The 14,510-nt window shown below is 52.1% G+C and overlaps 1 protein-coding gene across 1 annotated transcript in view; it reads left to right on the plus strand.

The window, feature by feature from the left end:
* Positions 1 to 314: 314 nt before the first annotated feature.
* CUL4A (cullin 4A) overlaps positions 315 to 14,510 on the plus strand; it is a 48,940-nt gene continuing 34,744 nt past the window's right edge. Inside the window, exons 1-3 of the mRNA XM_012765556.3 lie at positions 315 to 492; positions 687 to 802; positions 9,531 to 9,634. Of these exons, the coding sequence (XP_012621010.1) occupies positions 345 to 492; positions 687 to 802; positions 9,531 to 9,634 (368 nt within the window). The 5' untranslated portion in view covers positions 315 to 344. The remainder of the gene's footprint in view (positions 493 to 686; positions 803 to 9,530; positions 9,635 to 14,510) is intronic.

Below are 14,510 nucleotides of genomic sequence, written 5' to 3' on the forward strand. Positions count from 1 at the left end.
AGCCCCTAATGGGGGGACGCTTCGGCGCGCCCCCGAGCCCCTAATGGGGGGGACGCTCCGGCGCGCCCCCAGCCCTAAGTGGGGTCCCGGCGCGCCCCCGAGCCCCTAATGGGGGGGGACGCTCCGGCGCGCCCCCAGCCCTAAGCGGGGGTTCCGGCGCGCCCCCGAGCCCTCCGGAGGCGGTTGGGCCTCCAGGACGCGGGCGCGCGGGCCGGGCGGGGCGGGCGCCGGGGCGGACGGGGCGGAGCGGGCGGACCGGGGCGGACGGGGCGGGCCGGCCGGGGCGGGGACCGGGCCGGGGCGGGCGGAGCGGGGCGGGCGGGCGCGGCGGTTCCGGCCCAGCCATGGCGGACGAGGCCCCGCGGAAGGGCAGCTTCTCGGCGCTCGTGGGCCGCACCAACGGCCTCACCAAGCCCGCGGCGCTGGCCCCCGGCCCCGCCAAGCCGGGCGGTGCGGGCGGCTCCAAGAAGCTGGTCATCAAGAACTTCCGAGGTGGGTGCGGGGCGGCCGGGCGGCGCGAGGGCGGCGGGACCCCGGGCCTCCCGCGGGAGGGCTCTGCGGCCGGGGGCGGGGCGCGGGCGAGCCCCGGTGCGCGAGGCCGCGGCGCTCTGGGCCCGCCAGGCCCGGCCTGGGCCGCGGGAGCCTGGGCGCCCTCCGAGCCGCGCGGTCTCGTTCCGGCCCCGCAGACAGACCCAGGCTGCCGGACAACTACACGCAGGACACGTGGCAGAAGCTCCGCGAGGCCGTGCGCGCCATCCAGAGCAGCACGTCCATCAGGTACAACCTCGAGGAGCTCTACCAGGTGAGGCGCGTGGGGCCGGGGACGCGCGTGGGGCCGGGGACGCGCGGCCCGCCCCCAGCGGCGACTGCGGGCGCCCCAGCCGGCACGTGTTTTTGTTTATTGCTCTTGCGGGATTTTTATTTTGCTTTCAGGCTTAAGCTGCTTTAGGCAGATATTTAAAGTCACTGTGGAAGGGAAAGAGGTGTGTTTCCGAGAGCCTCATGACCAAGTGTTTTTTGCAAGTATGCAGCGAGTTATTATTGTAGTTTTGTTTGTTAGATATAAAACTCATATTGCTTCAGTTGCTAATGTAGTTTCATTAAAAGGCTTGATTTTTTAAAAAAATTTTACGCTTACACGAGTGATTACATTGTACAAGTTAGAGCATCTAAATCACCTATACTCCCACTGCCCAAAGAAAACTGTTGACAGTTTAGTGTACATACATCCCTTCTTTGTCTTAAGTGTGTCAGAAGACTTTGTTTTTTAATCAGCTTTATTGAGCTATAATTTATGTATGATGTGCACTTAATAAGCATTAACAGATGTATACACTTGTGTAGCCGGCACCACAATCAAGATATAGAGTATTTCGATCACCCCAGAAAGTTCCCAAGACCCCTTTGCATTCAGTCCCTTTCCCCAGCACCCAGCCCTCAGCAATCCCTGATTTTCTGTCACTGTTTTGCTATTTCTAGAACCCATCTAATTGGCCTCTTGCGTTTTGCTACCTTGCGTGTCTGGCTTTCACCTGGGCTGGTGCTTTTCAGATCCACGCACACCATGTGATAGGAACTTCTTGTTACTGCGTCATGTGGGGATACTGCAATTGGTTTATGCAGTCGCCAGTTAATGGACACTTGGGTGTCCAGGGTTTAGCTGTTACGAATGCAGCAGCTGTGAACATTAGTAAATCTTTGTGTGGACATATATTCTCATTCCTCTCAGGTAAGTACATGGAAGTTCTCAGAGTTGTGTGGAAAACATATATTTATATTTATAAAAAATTTCCTGTTTTTCAAAGTGATGGCACCATTTTGCATCCCTGCCAGCAGCACGTGAGCGTTCCAGTTGTTCTGTGTCCTTGCCGATGTTTGGTGTTCTCTTTTTAATTTTAGCTATTCTAGTAGGTAAATGGTGCAATTTCATTGTCGTTTTTAATTTGCATTTTCCTAATGATGATATTAAACATCTTTTTGTATGTGCATTTGCCATTCTAAGTATCTTGTTGATGAAGTGTCTATTGAAATATTTTGCTCATTTTGGAGGGGTTATTATTATTATTGAGTGTTTGAGTTTATTATGTATTCTGGATACAAGTCATATCAGATAGTGGCCTTGCAAATACATTCTCCTGGTCTGTAGTTTGTCTTCTGATCCGCTTAATCCCTAACCTTGTCCTTTGAAGAACAGTAGTTTTCAATTTTGAAGTCAAATGTATCGATTTGTTATTTTATTGGTTGTGCTTTTGGTATATAAGAAATCTTTGCCTAATCTAAGGGCACAGATTTTCTCCTGTATTTTTTCTAGACATTTCAGAATTTTAGGTTTTACATTGAGGTCTATGGTCTACATTGAGTGAATTTTGTGTGTATATTGGGAGGTATAAATCAGAATTCAATGTTTTCATTGTTAATGTTCAGTTGTTCCACTTGTTAAAGACTGTCCTTACCCCACTGAGTTGTCTCTGTCCTTTGTCAAAAGCCAGGTGTCCGCGTGGGAGTGGATAGAATGAGTGGTGGAGTCGGGGAGTGCTGGCCTTCCAGCTCCATCCCCTTTCAAATTTGTTCTGGCTATTCTTAGTCCTGTGCATTTCCATGCAAGTTTTAGAATCTGTTTGCCAGTTGCTACAGAAAAGTTACTAGGATTTTGATTGAGGTTATATAGACTGTAGGTCAATGTGGGATCATCGATGTCTTGACAATGTTGAGTCTGTCAATCACAACAGATAGCTCTCCGTTTATATAATCTTTAATTTTCTCTCAGTGTTTTCTAATTTCAGTGTATAAGTCTTGTACACTTTTTATGAAATTTATCCCTAAGCATTTCATATTTTAATGACATAAATGGTACTTTAAATTTTAACTTCTGGTTCTTGCTGTTACATATAAATCCAGTTGATTTTTATATGTTGATCTCATATCCTTGTATATTGCTAACGTCACTTATTTGTAGTAGATTTTTTGTAGCTTCTGTCAGATAGTCTACATAGACAGTCATATCATCTTTGAATAGAGATGACTTCTTCTTTTCCAATCTGCATGCCTTTTAGTACCTTTTTTTGCCTTACTGTATTGTTTAGAACATCGGGTACAATTGTTAATGGAAGTGGGAAGAGTGAGTGGGTGTCCTTGTCGTGTTCCTTCCATCAGGGGAATCTTTCATTCTCTCACCTTTGAGTATGACATTAGCTATGGGTTTTTCATAAATACTCATTGTCAGGTTGAAGATGTTGCTTTCTGTTCCTAGTTTGCTGAGACATTTTATAAGAAATAGATGTTGAATTTTGTCAGATGCTTTTTCTGCATCTATGGCAGTGATCATATGATTTTTGTTTCTTAGTTCGTTAATTAATGGAGTGACTTTTCAAATATTAAACCAATCCCTCATTCCTGGGATAAATCCTACATGGTCATGATGTATTATTATCTTTTTTTATATATTGTTGGATTCATTTTGCAAACATCTTGTTAATTGTTGCATCTGTGACCACATGTGTGGTCTTGTTGTATCTTTGTCGGTTTGATATCATAGTAATGTTGGCCCCATGAATAGGAAAATATTCCCTCTTCTTCATTATCTGGAAGAGTTTTTGTAGAAGTGGAATTATTTCTTCCTTCAGTGCTTGAGGGAATTCCCTACTGAAGCCACCTTGGCTTTCTGTGTGGGAGGGTTTTAAACTTAAATTTCTTGAATAGATATAGAGCTATTTACATTATCTGTTTTTTCAAATTCACTAATCTGCAGTGTCTAATCTTCTCTTAATACCATCTGGTGTAATTTTCATCTCACACATTGTTTTCCTCCCTAGGTGTTTAATATGGATCTGTTTTGTGTCTTGCATATCTCTACTTTTAAAGCATGTGGAATGCAGTTACAGTAGCTGTTTTATTGTCCTTATCTGCTAGTTCTGTCCTCTCAGTCAGTTCTGGTTGGTTTTCACTGATTGGATTTTCTTCCCATTAATAGATTTTATTTTCCACTTTTGTGCATGTCTTGATAATCTTTAGATGTCAAATGTTGTCATTTTAACTTGTATGTTAGGCATTTTTGTATTTCTCTATCCTTGGCCTTTGTTCTGGACACAGTTAAACTGGAAACAGACTATCTTTCTGGGTCTTGCTTCTGAGGTTTGTTAGGCAGGGCAGGAGCGGGTGGGGGGGGTGTCCAGGGCTGTGTGCCCACTGCAGAGGCAAGACCTACCTGAGCCCCATGCCCTGTGTCTTCCATCTGCTGGTGGGAAGTGCTCTTCCAGGCCCGTGGAGGCTCCAAACACTGTTATCCAAACACCCCATCGAGGGTGCGTCTCCGGAGGTGTTGCTCTGCCAGGGCGCACGGGGTTTGTGGCCTCGCTGACAGGCCAAGTGGCTGCTCCTCTCTTCCTGCAGGGACAGGCTCTGGCCTCCGCGCAGCCGAGGGCACCGCCAGAGCTGCGGCCTCAGACCCGCAGGAAGCAAGTGAGATGGAAATAACAAGCAGATATGAAATTACTGGTCCTGTGTTTCAGAGTAAAGTTTGTTTTTGCTTCTGTGGTGCGTATGGTGTGTACTTCGCCAAAGAATGTTTTGCGAGAGTACCAGTTCTCTCCAAAGTTTGAAAGGTTTTGGTTTTGGTTTTTGGTTTTGCTCAGTCTCCCCAGAGTGAGGTCTGGGGCCTTCCTGTGCCGCGTCTCTGCTCGGTCTCTGTCTGGCGCAAAGGGAGATGCGGAGTGTGGCGGTGACAGTCTTCACGCGCACACCACCAGTCGCCTCCCTCCTGTAACCTGAGGAGGAGGGTATTCTGAAGGCATAGGTATTTTTTTGTTTGTTGGTAAAGAGTTTAGATCTGTGATAACTAATTTGCTGAAGAAAGTACATTCCGTGTGTCTTGTGTCTCTGTGTTTTAGTCCTACTTGTCAGCTTAACGAGACAACAGAAAACTGAAGACTACAGTGGGAAAAGGGTTTCAGAGAAAAGCTAAGTGCTGATTGCAGCCAGGGTTTTTTGGCTGGGGTGTGTGTGTGTGTTTTGCACAAAAAGCTTTCAAAAGGACTCAAAGCCCTGAGGAAAGGCAGCTGTCTTTCTGGAGTCATCGAGTAATGCCTCTGTAAAACCCTTGTACCTGGTGATAACATCGCTCAGCGAAGGAGAAAGGTATTAGTGGCAGAGTTGGGTATTAAGTGTGCTGATAGAGTTGCTAAAACTGTTAGAAAAAGTGAAGAAGCCAAGGAAATGGTGGACAGAGAGACACAGTATTTGATGGACCAATTTGAGAAAGTAACAAATTAATCGAGTGAATTTAGTACATGAGTTAATCAGAAACAGAGAGGAAATGGTCAGGCCCAGTGGGTTGTGGTGGCTCATGCCTATAATCCCAGCACTTGGGACGCCAAGGGGAAGGATCTCTTGAGGCCAGGAGTCTGAGATTAGCCTGGGCAACATAGCAGGACCCCATCTCTACAAAATATACATGTCTACACAGATACCAAACCTAAAAGAAAGGATTTTATAATTCAACAACTTTGGTCACTCAGTAAAGTCAGTCACTTGTATTAGGTCATTTCCTTCCCGGTGACACTCAGGGCAGAGGTCTGGCACAGGTGCCAGGTTGGCACACAGCCAGCAGCCAGCTGCTAGGCCCCAAAGCTGTCACTTAGGAAACTTCCTTTGTTTCCTTTCACTGGGATTTGAGTCCTCATCTAGTTCCTCTCTTGTTGTTTCCTCGTTTCTCACAGGCAGGAACCCGCAGGGGTCACTGTCAGTCAGAGCGCCCTCCCCGTGGGGTGAGCAGTCCCCGGTCCCGTGTGGTAGCTTACATGTCCCTGGAGCGGCCCTGGGCTGCCCATGCAGTGCTGGCCTTGTACCGTGTGCTGTCACGTGAGGAGTATGGGCTTGCGCCCTGGACCCTGTCCCTCCGATCGGCCCGCGGGTAGTGGGGCACACGCCTTGTGTTCCTGAGGGTTTCGAGCCGCAGTGGGCCTGGGTGTGTGTGTGGTGTCTTCATTTCTCCCCTTCTTCTGTGTCAGTACCTTTTAGCACCTGCCTGCTTTTTCCTTCTGACCTGCAGTCTGTGTGACAGGCCTCTATCCTTTCTCTAACGTCAGCCCCGAGGGTCTTCACGGGAAATGGACCCCCTTCCGGAAGCAGTGCCCCCGATTCCCCAGACGGCCCTGCGCGGTTCCTTTCCTGGGGCTCGTTGTACTTAGTGGCTCTGTCCACACCTGAGGGCAGGGCTGCCCTTGTCCACAGGAGGCATTTGTTTAAGTAGCCGGAGCACACTCTGGTGACAGTTTGACTCTATAAATAGATGAGCGTCTGACATTCCCATGCACGTCTATTTTATTTTAACACACTTGTCTGTGCCGACCCAGACAGCCGTCTGCCGAACCTGCTGGCCAGGCGGGAGCTGCGGTGCGAGGAGAGGCTGCCCTGGGGGAAGACAAAGGCACCGCTTTCCCACTTGGCTAAGTTTATGCAAGGAAAACATCTTTCACAAATAGGAGCAGAATCCAACTGCTGCTTTTTCTTTACCTCCAATTATTGGTTTAAATTCTTTTTCTCTGGGACTCTTAAAACGTTCGTGGGCAGAGCACACTGTCCCCATCTCATTAGGTATTTCATACAAGCAGAGAAGGTGTTTCTAGATCTCAAAATATGACTCAGTCTCAAAGATTTGCTTTGGGGAGGGGATATCCCCATCTTGCGCTTCTCCTTAGCAGCACAAAAGCGTCTTCGGAATCTTTATGGGATCCTCGCCGTAGGGAGCTGGCGCTGGTGGGCTCGGTGAGGGGCCAAAGCTGCCGGCCTTTTGGGGTAAATGAGGTGCCAGGGCCATGAAGCCCAGAGCAGCCACTCAGCACTTGGGTAGCAAACCTGTGTCACCCTGGTGTTCAACTGCTTGTGAGAAGTCCCCATATTCTCAATTTTAAAAGCAAAATAGGCTGGGTGCAGTGGCTCACACCTGTAATCCTAGCACTCTGGGAGGCTGAGGCAGGAAGATATTTTGAGCTCAGGAGTTGGAGACCAGCCTGAGCAAGAGCGAGACCCCGTCTTTACTAAAAATAGAAAGAAATTATCCAAACAACTAAAAATGGAAAAAATTAGCTGGGCATATGGTGGTGCACACCTGTAGTCCCAGCTACTCAGGAGGCTGAGGCAGAAGGATCGCTTGAGCCCAGGAGTTTGAGGTTGCTGTGAGCTAGGCTGACACCATGGTACTCTAGCCCAGGCAACAGAGTGAGACTCTGTCTCAAAAACAAAACAAAACAAAAAAAAAACCACCAAATAAATCTCAGCTTGCTTCATGTAAATAGTGTGTGCCAAACAGGATACGTAGGAGAAAGAGTTGGTTGTAAGATTCAACTTCAGTTTTCAGTTGTCTTCTCATTAAGCCGACAAGTAGGACTAAAACACAGACACACAGAGGTGTGGTATGTCACAGCTGGGGAAAGATTATTTTAAGGACAGTGATTCTGGGTGTAGGAATTAAAGCATTCAGAAAATGATCTTAATAAGGTACTGCTTTAGGAAGGATGTGTACCACTAAGCTTATCTTGATTTTTGCCAAAGAAAATACATTTTCTTCACGTTGTGTAAAAAAAACTTACTTTGTAATAATTATGTTTGTGGGATTCATTAATGGTTAACCACTGGAGCAAAGCCTTTGTTATGAGGTTTTCCTGGGTGTTTGAAGAGAGAAGGATGTGAGGTCTCCGTGGAATCTGAACCGATGGCATTGACTGTATTTAGGAATTCCTTATTCTGTAGTAAGACAAAGTGTGGCACAGGTTTGCATGTTCTTGTTATTATCTTGGTGATACACATGCTAGAAAACAGGATTATAATTGTTATTAGGCTGGTGCAAAAGTAGTTCTGGTTTGGTTTTGTTTTGTTTTGTTTTTTTTTGAGACAGAGTCTCACTCTTGTTGCCCTGGCTAGAGTGCCGTGGTGTCTGCCTAGCTCACAGCAACCTCAAACTCCTGGACTCAAGCAATCCTCCTGCCTCAGCCTCCGGAGTAGCTGGGACTACAGGCATGCCACCACCATGCCAGGCTAATTTTTTCTATATATGTGTAGTCGGCCAATTAATTTCTTTTTATTTTTAGTAGAGACAGGGTCTCCTGTTGAAGAGGCTGGTTTCGAACTCTTGACCTTGAGCCATCCACCCGCCTCAGCCTCCCAGAGTGCTAGGATTACAGGCGTGAACCACCGCTCCCAGCCAGTAGTTCTGGTTTTGGACCTGAATTTATAACTAGGTTCAATCACATCTTTTTAATCAAAATAGGAACCATCAACACTTTACAATCAACACGCTTTTGTCAATGAGAAATAAGTTTGTTTATTTCTGTAGTGTATAAATCTGTGCTTTGGGATTCGAAGAACTCTTGGATGGCATTTTCTGCATCTTGCTGGTTGTAGAAGTGTTTTACCTGCAGAAAATCATCAGGATGCTTGAAGGAAGTGGTGGTTAGTTGGCGAGAGGTCAGGTGAATGTGGCGAACGAGGCAAAAGGTCGCAGCCCAATTCGTTCAACTTTGAAGCATTGGTTGTGCGACGTGCGGTAGGGCGTTGTCCTGGAGAAGAATTCGCCTTTTCTGTTGACCAGTGCTGGCTGCAGGCATTGCAGTTTTCGGTGCATTTCATTGATTTGCTGAGCAGACTTCTCAGATTTAATGATTTCGCCAGGATTCAGAAAGCTATAGTGGATCAGACCGGCAGCAAGCAGACCATCAAACAGTCACCGTGGGCTTTTTGTGGTGCAAGTTTGGCTTTGGGAAGTGCTTTGGAGCTTTTCTGGTTCCAGACACTGAGCTGGTTGTTGCTGGTGGTTGTATGAAATCCACTTTTTGTCGTACATCACAGTCCAATTGAGAAATGGTTCGTTGTTATTGCATATAAGAAGAGAAGACGACACTTCAAAACAACCTTTTTTTTTTTTTTTTGGTGTGTGTGTGTGATTTTCGGTCAGCTCATGAGATACCCACTTATCGAGCTTTTTCTTCTCCTTTCCAATTTGCTTCAAATGCTGAACGACCGTAGAATGGTCGACGTTGAGTTCTTCAGCAACTTCTCGTGTAGTTGTAAGAGGATCAGCTGCGGTGACTGCTCTCAGTTAGTCATTGTCAACTCCCAGTGACTGGCCACTGTGCTCCTCAGCTTCAAGGCTCTCGTCTTTGCAAAACTTCTTGAGCCACCACTGCACTGCGCGTTCGTTAGCAGTTCCTGGGCCAAATGCGTTGTTGATGTTGCGAGTTGTCTCCGCTGCTTTATGACCCATTTTGAACTCGAATAAGACAATTGCTCAGATTTGCTTTTTGTCTAACATCACTTCCATAGCTTAAAATGAATATCAAATAATAAGTCATTAACAAAAAAACATAAAGCAAGAAATGCACATTAAAATGATGTACGCCGTAACCACATTTATTTAAGCATGTATTCCAATACCAAACGGCAAATTTCAACAATGCTAAAACTGCATTTTTGCACCAACCCAGTATGCTTGTCACTCCACGTCCCTTTTTCACAGTGTGCTGTTCCTCCTGTTTTAGGCTGTGGAAAACCTCTGTTCTCACAGAGTCTCCCCGACGCTCTACAAGCAGCTGCGCCAGGTCTGCGAGGACCACGTCCAGGCCCAGATCCTCCAGTTCAGAGAATATCCTTTTTTTGGCTTGTGAAGTTTTATGTCTTTCTAAGTCTTTTAAAACTGAACGCTAATAGGGTAAAGAACTAATGAGTACAGGAGTTCAAAACCAGCCTGAGCAAGAGCGAGACCCCGTCTCTACTATAAATAGAAAGAAATTAATTGGCCAACTGATATATATATAAAAAATTAGCCGGGCATGGTGGCGCATGCCTGTAGTCCCAGCTACCCGGGAGGCTGAGGCAGAAGGATCACTCGAGCCCAGGAGTTTGAGGTTGCTGTGAGCTAGGCTGACGCCACGGCACTCACTCTAGCCTGGGCAACAAAGCGAGACTCTGTCTCAAAAAAAAAAAAAAAAAAAAAAAAAAAAAAAAAAAAAAAAAGAACTAATGAGTATCCTCAATATTAAAAACAAACAGCTTTTTAAGTTCTCTTTCATTTGTAGAACAAAAAGCTTAAATTTGTTTTGTGACTCAATAGATTTTTAAGTGAAATTGTTCCCATTTAAATTGCTGATGTGAATTAAAGGGAAATAATGTCTGTCTGTTGGGTCTGGTTGAAGTATTTAGAAAAAGTTCTGAAAAATAAGTCTGGGTTCTGCCTCCCCTGTTCTAGTGAAAGCCACCCCTATCAGTCTCTGTCGTGTGTGCAGATTCCCACCCACTTATCAGCTCGCGGCCGTGTCTGGCAGGCGTCTGGGTGTGGTGCTGCCGTTTCTCTGCTCAGGCTCTCTCGGGCAGGGTGGAAGTGTCAGCGGGCGGTGGGCGTCTGAGGTGGGTGCTCTCCCCGGCTCCTTGGGGGGCCAGGAGAACCCCTCCCTGGTGCCGGCCGGGGCGAGCCCTGCGTCCCCGCTCAGGCCTCGCGGCCCTCAGCCCTGCCTCTCCGCTGTGCCAAGGCAGAGCCTTCTGCAGCGAGTCCGGTCGGGAACCGTGAACCTTCCACTCCGCGGCCCCATTCACGGTCAAGGGCAGAGAATCAGACCAGGTGTTGGGGCAGGGAAGGGCGTCTGGGACTTCGCTGCCCCACCGTCCGTGACTCACCTGCGGGGCCTCTGGGCTCATCAGCACCCCAGAGAGGGTCCCGTCTTCTGGCCTCAAGCCAGGTCCTGGCCGCCGCCTGTTTCTGCAGCCACCTGTGGGCCCCACTGGGTGCACATTAGAAAGATTTTGTAACCGCAGAAGGTCTGCTTGTGACTGACTGGCTTTCCCAGGCCTCCGTCTCTCCTTATGCAAAACTAGTGGGCTGGGACCTGCTCATTTCTAAGTTTCTTCTGGTTCAAGGAATCTCTTCTGCCCCGTCCCTCATCCTGGAAACCCAAGCCATGCAGGTTCCTCAGGCAGCGGCGGCCCCCACTACTGCCCCTGCCGGTGAAGCGGGGTCCAGACGGGGTGTCTGCGCTTAGCTGTGATCCAGGCTGCCCATGTCGGTGCGCGGTGGTGAAGCGGGGTCCAGACGGGGTGTCTGCGCTTAGCTGTGATCCAGCTGCCCGTGTCGGTGCGTGGTGGTGAAGCGGGGTCCAGACGGGGTGTCTGCGCTTAGCTGTGTTCCAGCTGCCCGTGTCGGTGCGTGGTGGTGAAGCGGGGTCCAGACGGGGTGTCTGCGCTTAGCTGTGATCCAGCTGCCCATGTCGGTGCGTGGTGGTGAAGCGGGGTCCAGACGGGGTGTCTGCGCTTAGCTGTGTTCCAGCTGCCCATGTCGGTGCGTGGTGGTGAAGCGGGGTCCAGACGGGGTGTCTGCGCTTAGCTGTGTTCCAGCTGCCCATGTTGGTGCGTGGTGGTGAAGCGGGGTCCAGACGGGGTGTCTGCGCTTAGCTGTGTTCCAGCTGCCCATGTCGGCGCGTGGTGGTGAAGCGGGGTCCAGACGGGGTGTCTGCGCTTAGCTGTGTTCCAGCTGCCCATGTCGGTGCGTGGTGGTGAAGCAGGGTCCAGACGGGGTGTCTGCGCTTAGCTGTGTTCCAGCTGCCCATGTCGGTGCGTGGTGGTGAAGCGGGGTCCAGACGGGGTGTCTGCGCTTAGCTGTGTTCCAGCTGCCCATGTCGGCGCGTGGTGGTGAAGCGGGGTCCAGACGGGGTGTCTGCGCTTAGCTGTGTTCCAGCTGCCCATGTCGGTGCGCGGTGGTGAAGCAGGGTCCAGACGGGGTGTCTGCGCTTAGCTGTGTTCCAGCTGCCCATGTCGGTGCGCGGTGGTGAAGCGGGGTCCAGACGGGGTGTCTGCGCTTAGCTGTGTTCCAGCTGCCCGTGCCGGTGCGCGGTGGTGAAGCGGGGTCCAGACGGGGTGTCTGCGCTTAGCTGTGTTCCAGCTGCCCGTGTCGGTGCGTGGTGGTGAAGCGGGGTCCAGACGGGGTGTCTGCGCTTAGCTGTGTTCCAGCTGCCCGTGCCGGTGCGCGGTGGTGAAGCGGGGTCCAGACGGGGTGTCTGCGCTTAGCTGTGTTCCAGCTGCCCGTGCCGGTGCGTGGTGGTGAAGCGGGGTCCAGACGGGGTGTCTGCGCTTAGCTGTGATCCAGCTGCCCATGTCGGTGCGTGGTGGTGAAGCGGGGTCCAGACGGGGTGTCTGCGCTGTGTTCCAGCTGCCCGTGCCGGCGCGTGGTGGTGAAGCGGGGTCCAGACGGGGTGTCTGCGCTTAGCTGTGATCCAGCTGCCCATGTCGGTGCGTGGTGGTGAAGCGGGGTCCAGACGGGGTGTCTGCGCTTAGCTGTGATCCAGCTGCCCATGTCGGTGCGTGGTGGTGAAGCGGGGTCCAGACGGGGTGTCTGCGCTTAGCTGTGATCCAGGCTGCCCGTGTCGGTGCGTGGTGGTGAAGCGGGGTCCAGACGGGGTGTCTGCGCTTAGCTGTGATCCAGCTGCCCGTGTCGGTGCGTGGTGGTGAAGCGGGGTCCAGACGGGGTGTCTGCGCTTAGCTGTGATCCAGCTGCCCATGTCGGTGCGCGGTGGTGAAGCGGGGTCCAGACGGGGTGTCTGCGCTTAGCTGTGATCCAGCTGCCCATGTCGGTGCGTGGTGGTGAAGCGGGGTCCAGACGGGGTGTCTGCGCTTAGCTGTGTTCCAGCTGCCCGTGCCGGCGCGTGGCAACAGTTGCAGCCCTTGGCGCTGGCGTCTGTCAGCGTTTCCTCTGCGCGTTTCCCTGCAAAGCTGCGTCCTGAAGATTGCAAGGTGGTTCCAGACGGCATGGGCCACACGGGACCTGTGGAGCCAGGCCAGCCCCCGCCCTATCTGGGGAGGCGCCCGTGGGTGCACACGCCTGCCCCGCCCTCGCCCGTCCTGAGCCCGCGTCCCAGACGCTCGCGTCCCAGAGCAAGACGCAGGTGCCTGCAAGAAGCAGCTGGAATTAGTTTTCCTGGTCTAGTTGCTGTCCCAGTTCACTTGAGAGCTGCTTTTTGATAGCCTGGTCAGACCATCCTCCTGCCGGTTAGTTCTACTCTGAGGCCTGGCGGACCTGTCCATCGATCCATGCTCTGGGCGGGCGCTCGCCTCCCGTCCAGCCTGTGCGGGTGGGAGGTGTCCACCACGCCCGCCCTGCCTGCTAGGCAGCCACGTCCCCGTGGTGGCGGAAGGGCGTGACCGCTTCCCCGATGCTGAGCAAAAACACGATTACAGAAATTAGCATTTCTTTCATAAAGGAAGACAGAAAAAACACTATCACGTTAGAAGCCCTTATCAGTCGTGAGGCATTGTGAGTTGAGAAACGTGGAACTGGGAGCGTCAGGACGGGAACTGCAGTCCGTGGAGCGTTGGGGCGCAGCTTCCCTGAGGAGACGACCCTGAGACCTGTCTGGAAGGACGAGCAGTGTCCGTCCAGACAGCATGCGGGCCCACGACCCGGAGGCGCGAGCGTGGGGCGAGGGCCTGGGGCTGAGGTGTGCGCTGCAGGCTGCGCGAGATCTCTGCCCCCCCCCCCCAGGGGGTGGGCTTGGATCTGTGGGCACTGAGGGTGCCGGCAGATTTGCTGGTTGCTCGTGGAGATGGCGCCAGCAGCGTGGCGAGGTTGGTCCGTGTGTGGACCAGCACACGCTTCTGAGTTTCTGTCCGTGCCGGGCGTGATGCCAGGCCCTGGGAGCAACCGTGGAGAATGGGATTCTCCTAAGCCCTTCTGAGCTTAGCCATGAATCGGTGGCAGAGGCCTGATGGTGAGCGCCGGGGCGGTACTGGGGCTGTAGCGAGGGTGGGCTCCCAGACTGGAAGGGCGGCCTGCACAGGCAAGGAGCACATGGCACAGGTGGTGTCGGAGCCTCGTCCTCAGAGACGGCCGGCCGGGGCTGTGGCCCTGGGGCTGCGGGAGGGGAGCCTCTGGGTGGAGTCGGGATGCTCTTGGCGGGGAGCGTCTGCGCTGACGGTGTCTGCAGGGGCGTCTGGAGGGGCGCTGGGTCGCGGAGGGGCGTTTGTTAGGCAGGAAGGCTGGAGTTTCACCTGACGATGGAGACTCGGCCCAGGTGCTCAGGCGGAAGGGCGGGTGTTCCGTCTGCCAGGAGGGCGTGTGCGCCGTGCGAAGTCAGCAGCCTGGCCGGACAGCGAGACCTCGGCACGGCGGGGTTCCCAGGGTGGGTCTGCCCGTGGCGTGGAGCCCTCGAGGTCAGGGCGGGGGTCTGGTCTTGGTGGTGCTGAGCTCAAGGAGGTGGAGGCTTCTGTAGCCATGCCAGACATGCCACCGGAGCAGCCCGGGCCTGGGCTGTGCCAGATGAGCCACCGGAGCTGCCCCGGGCCTGGGCTGTGCCAGGGTGTGGACGGGCCCCGGGCCTGGGCTGTGCTGAGGGTGTGGACGGGCCCCGGGCCTGGGCTGTGCTGAGGGTGTGAACGGCCCCGGGCCTGGGCTGTGCTGAGGGTGTGAACGGCCCCCGGGCCTGGGCTGTGCTGAGGGTGTGGACGGGCCCCCGGGCCTGGGCTGTGCTGAGGGTGTG

This window comes from Microcebus murinus, chromosome 13 (genome assembly GCF_040939455.1).
Source record: "Microcebus murinus isolate Inina chromosome 13, M.murinus_Inina_mat1.0, whole genome shotgun sequence".
In the NCBI taxonomy this organism is placed as follows: Eukaryota; Metazoa; Chordata; class Mammalia; order Primates; family Cheirogaleidae; genus Microcebus; species Microcebus murinus.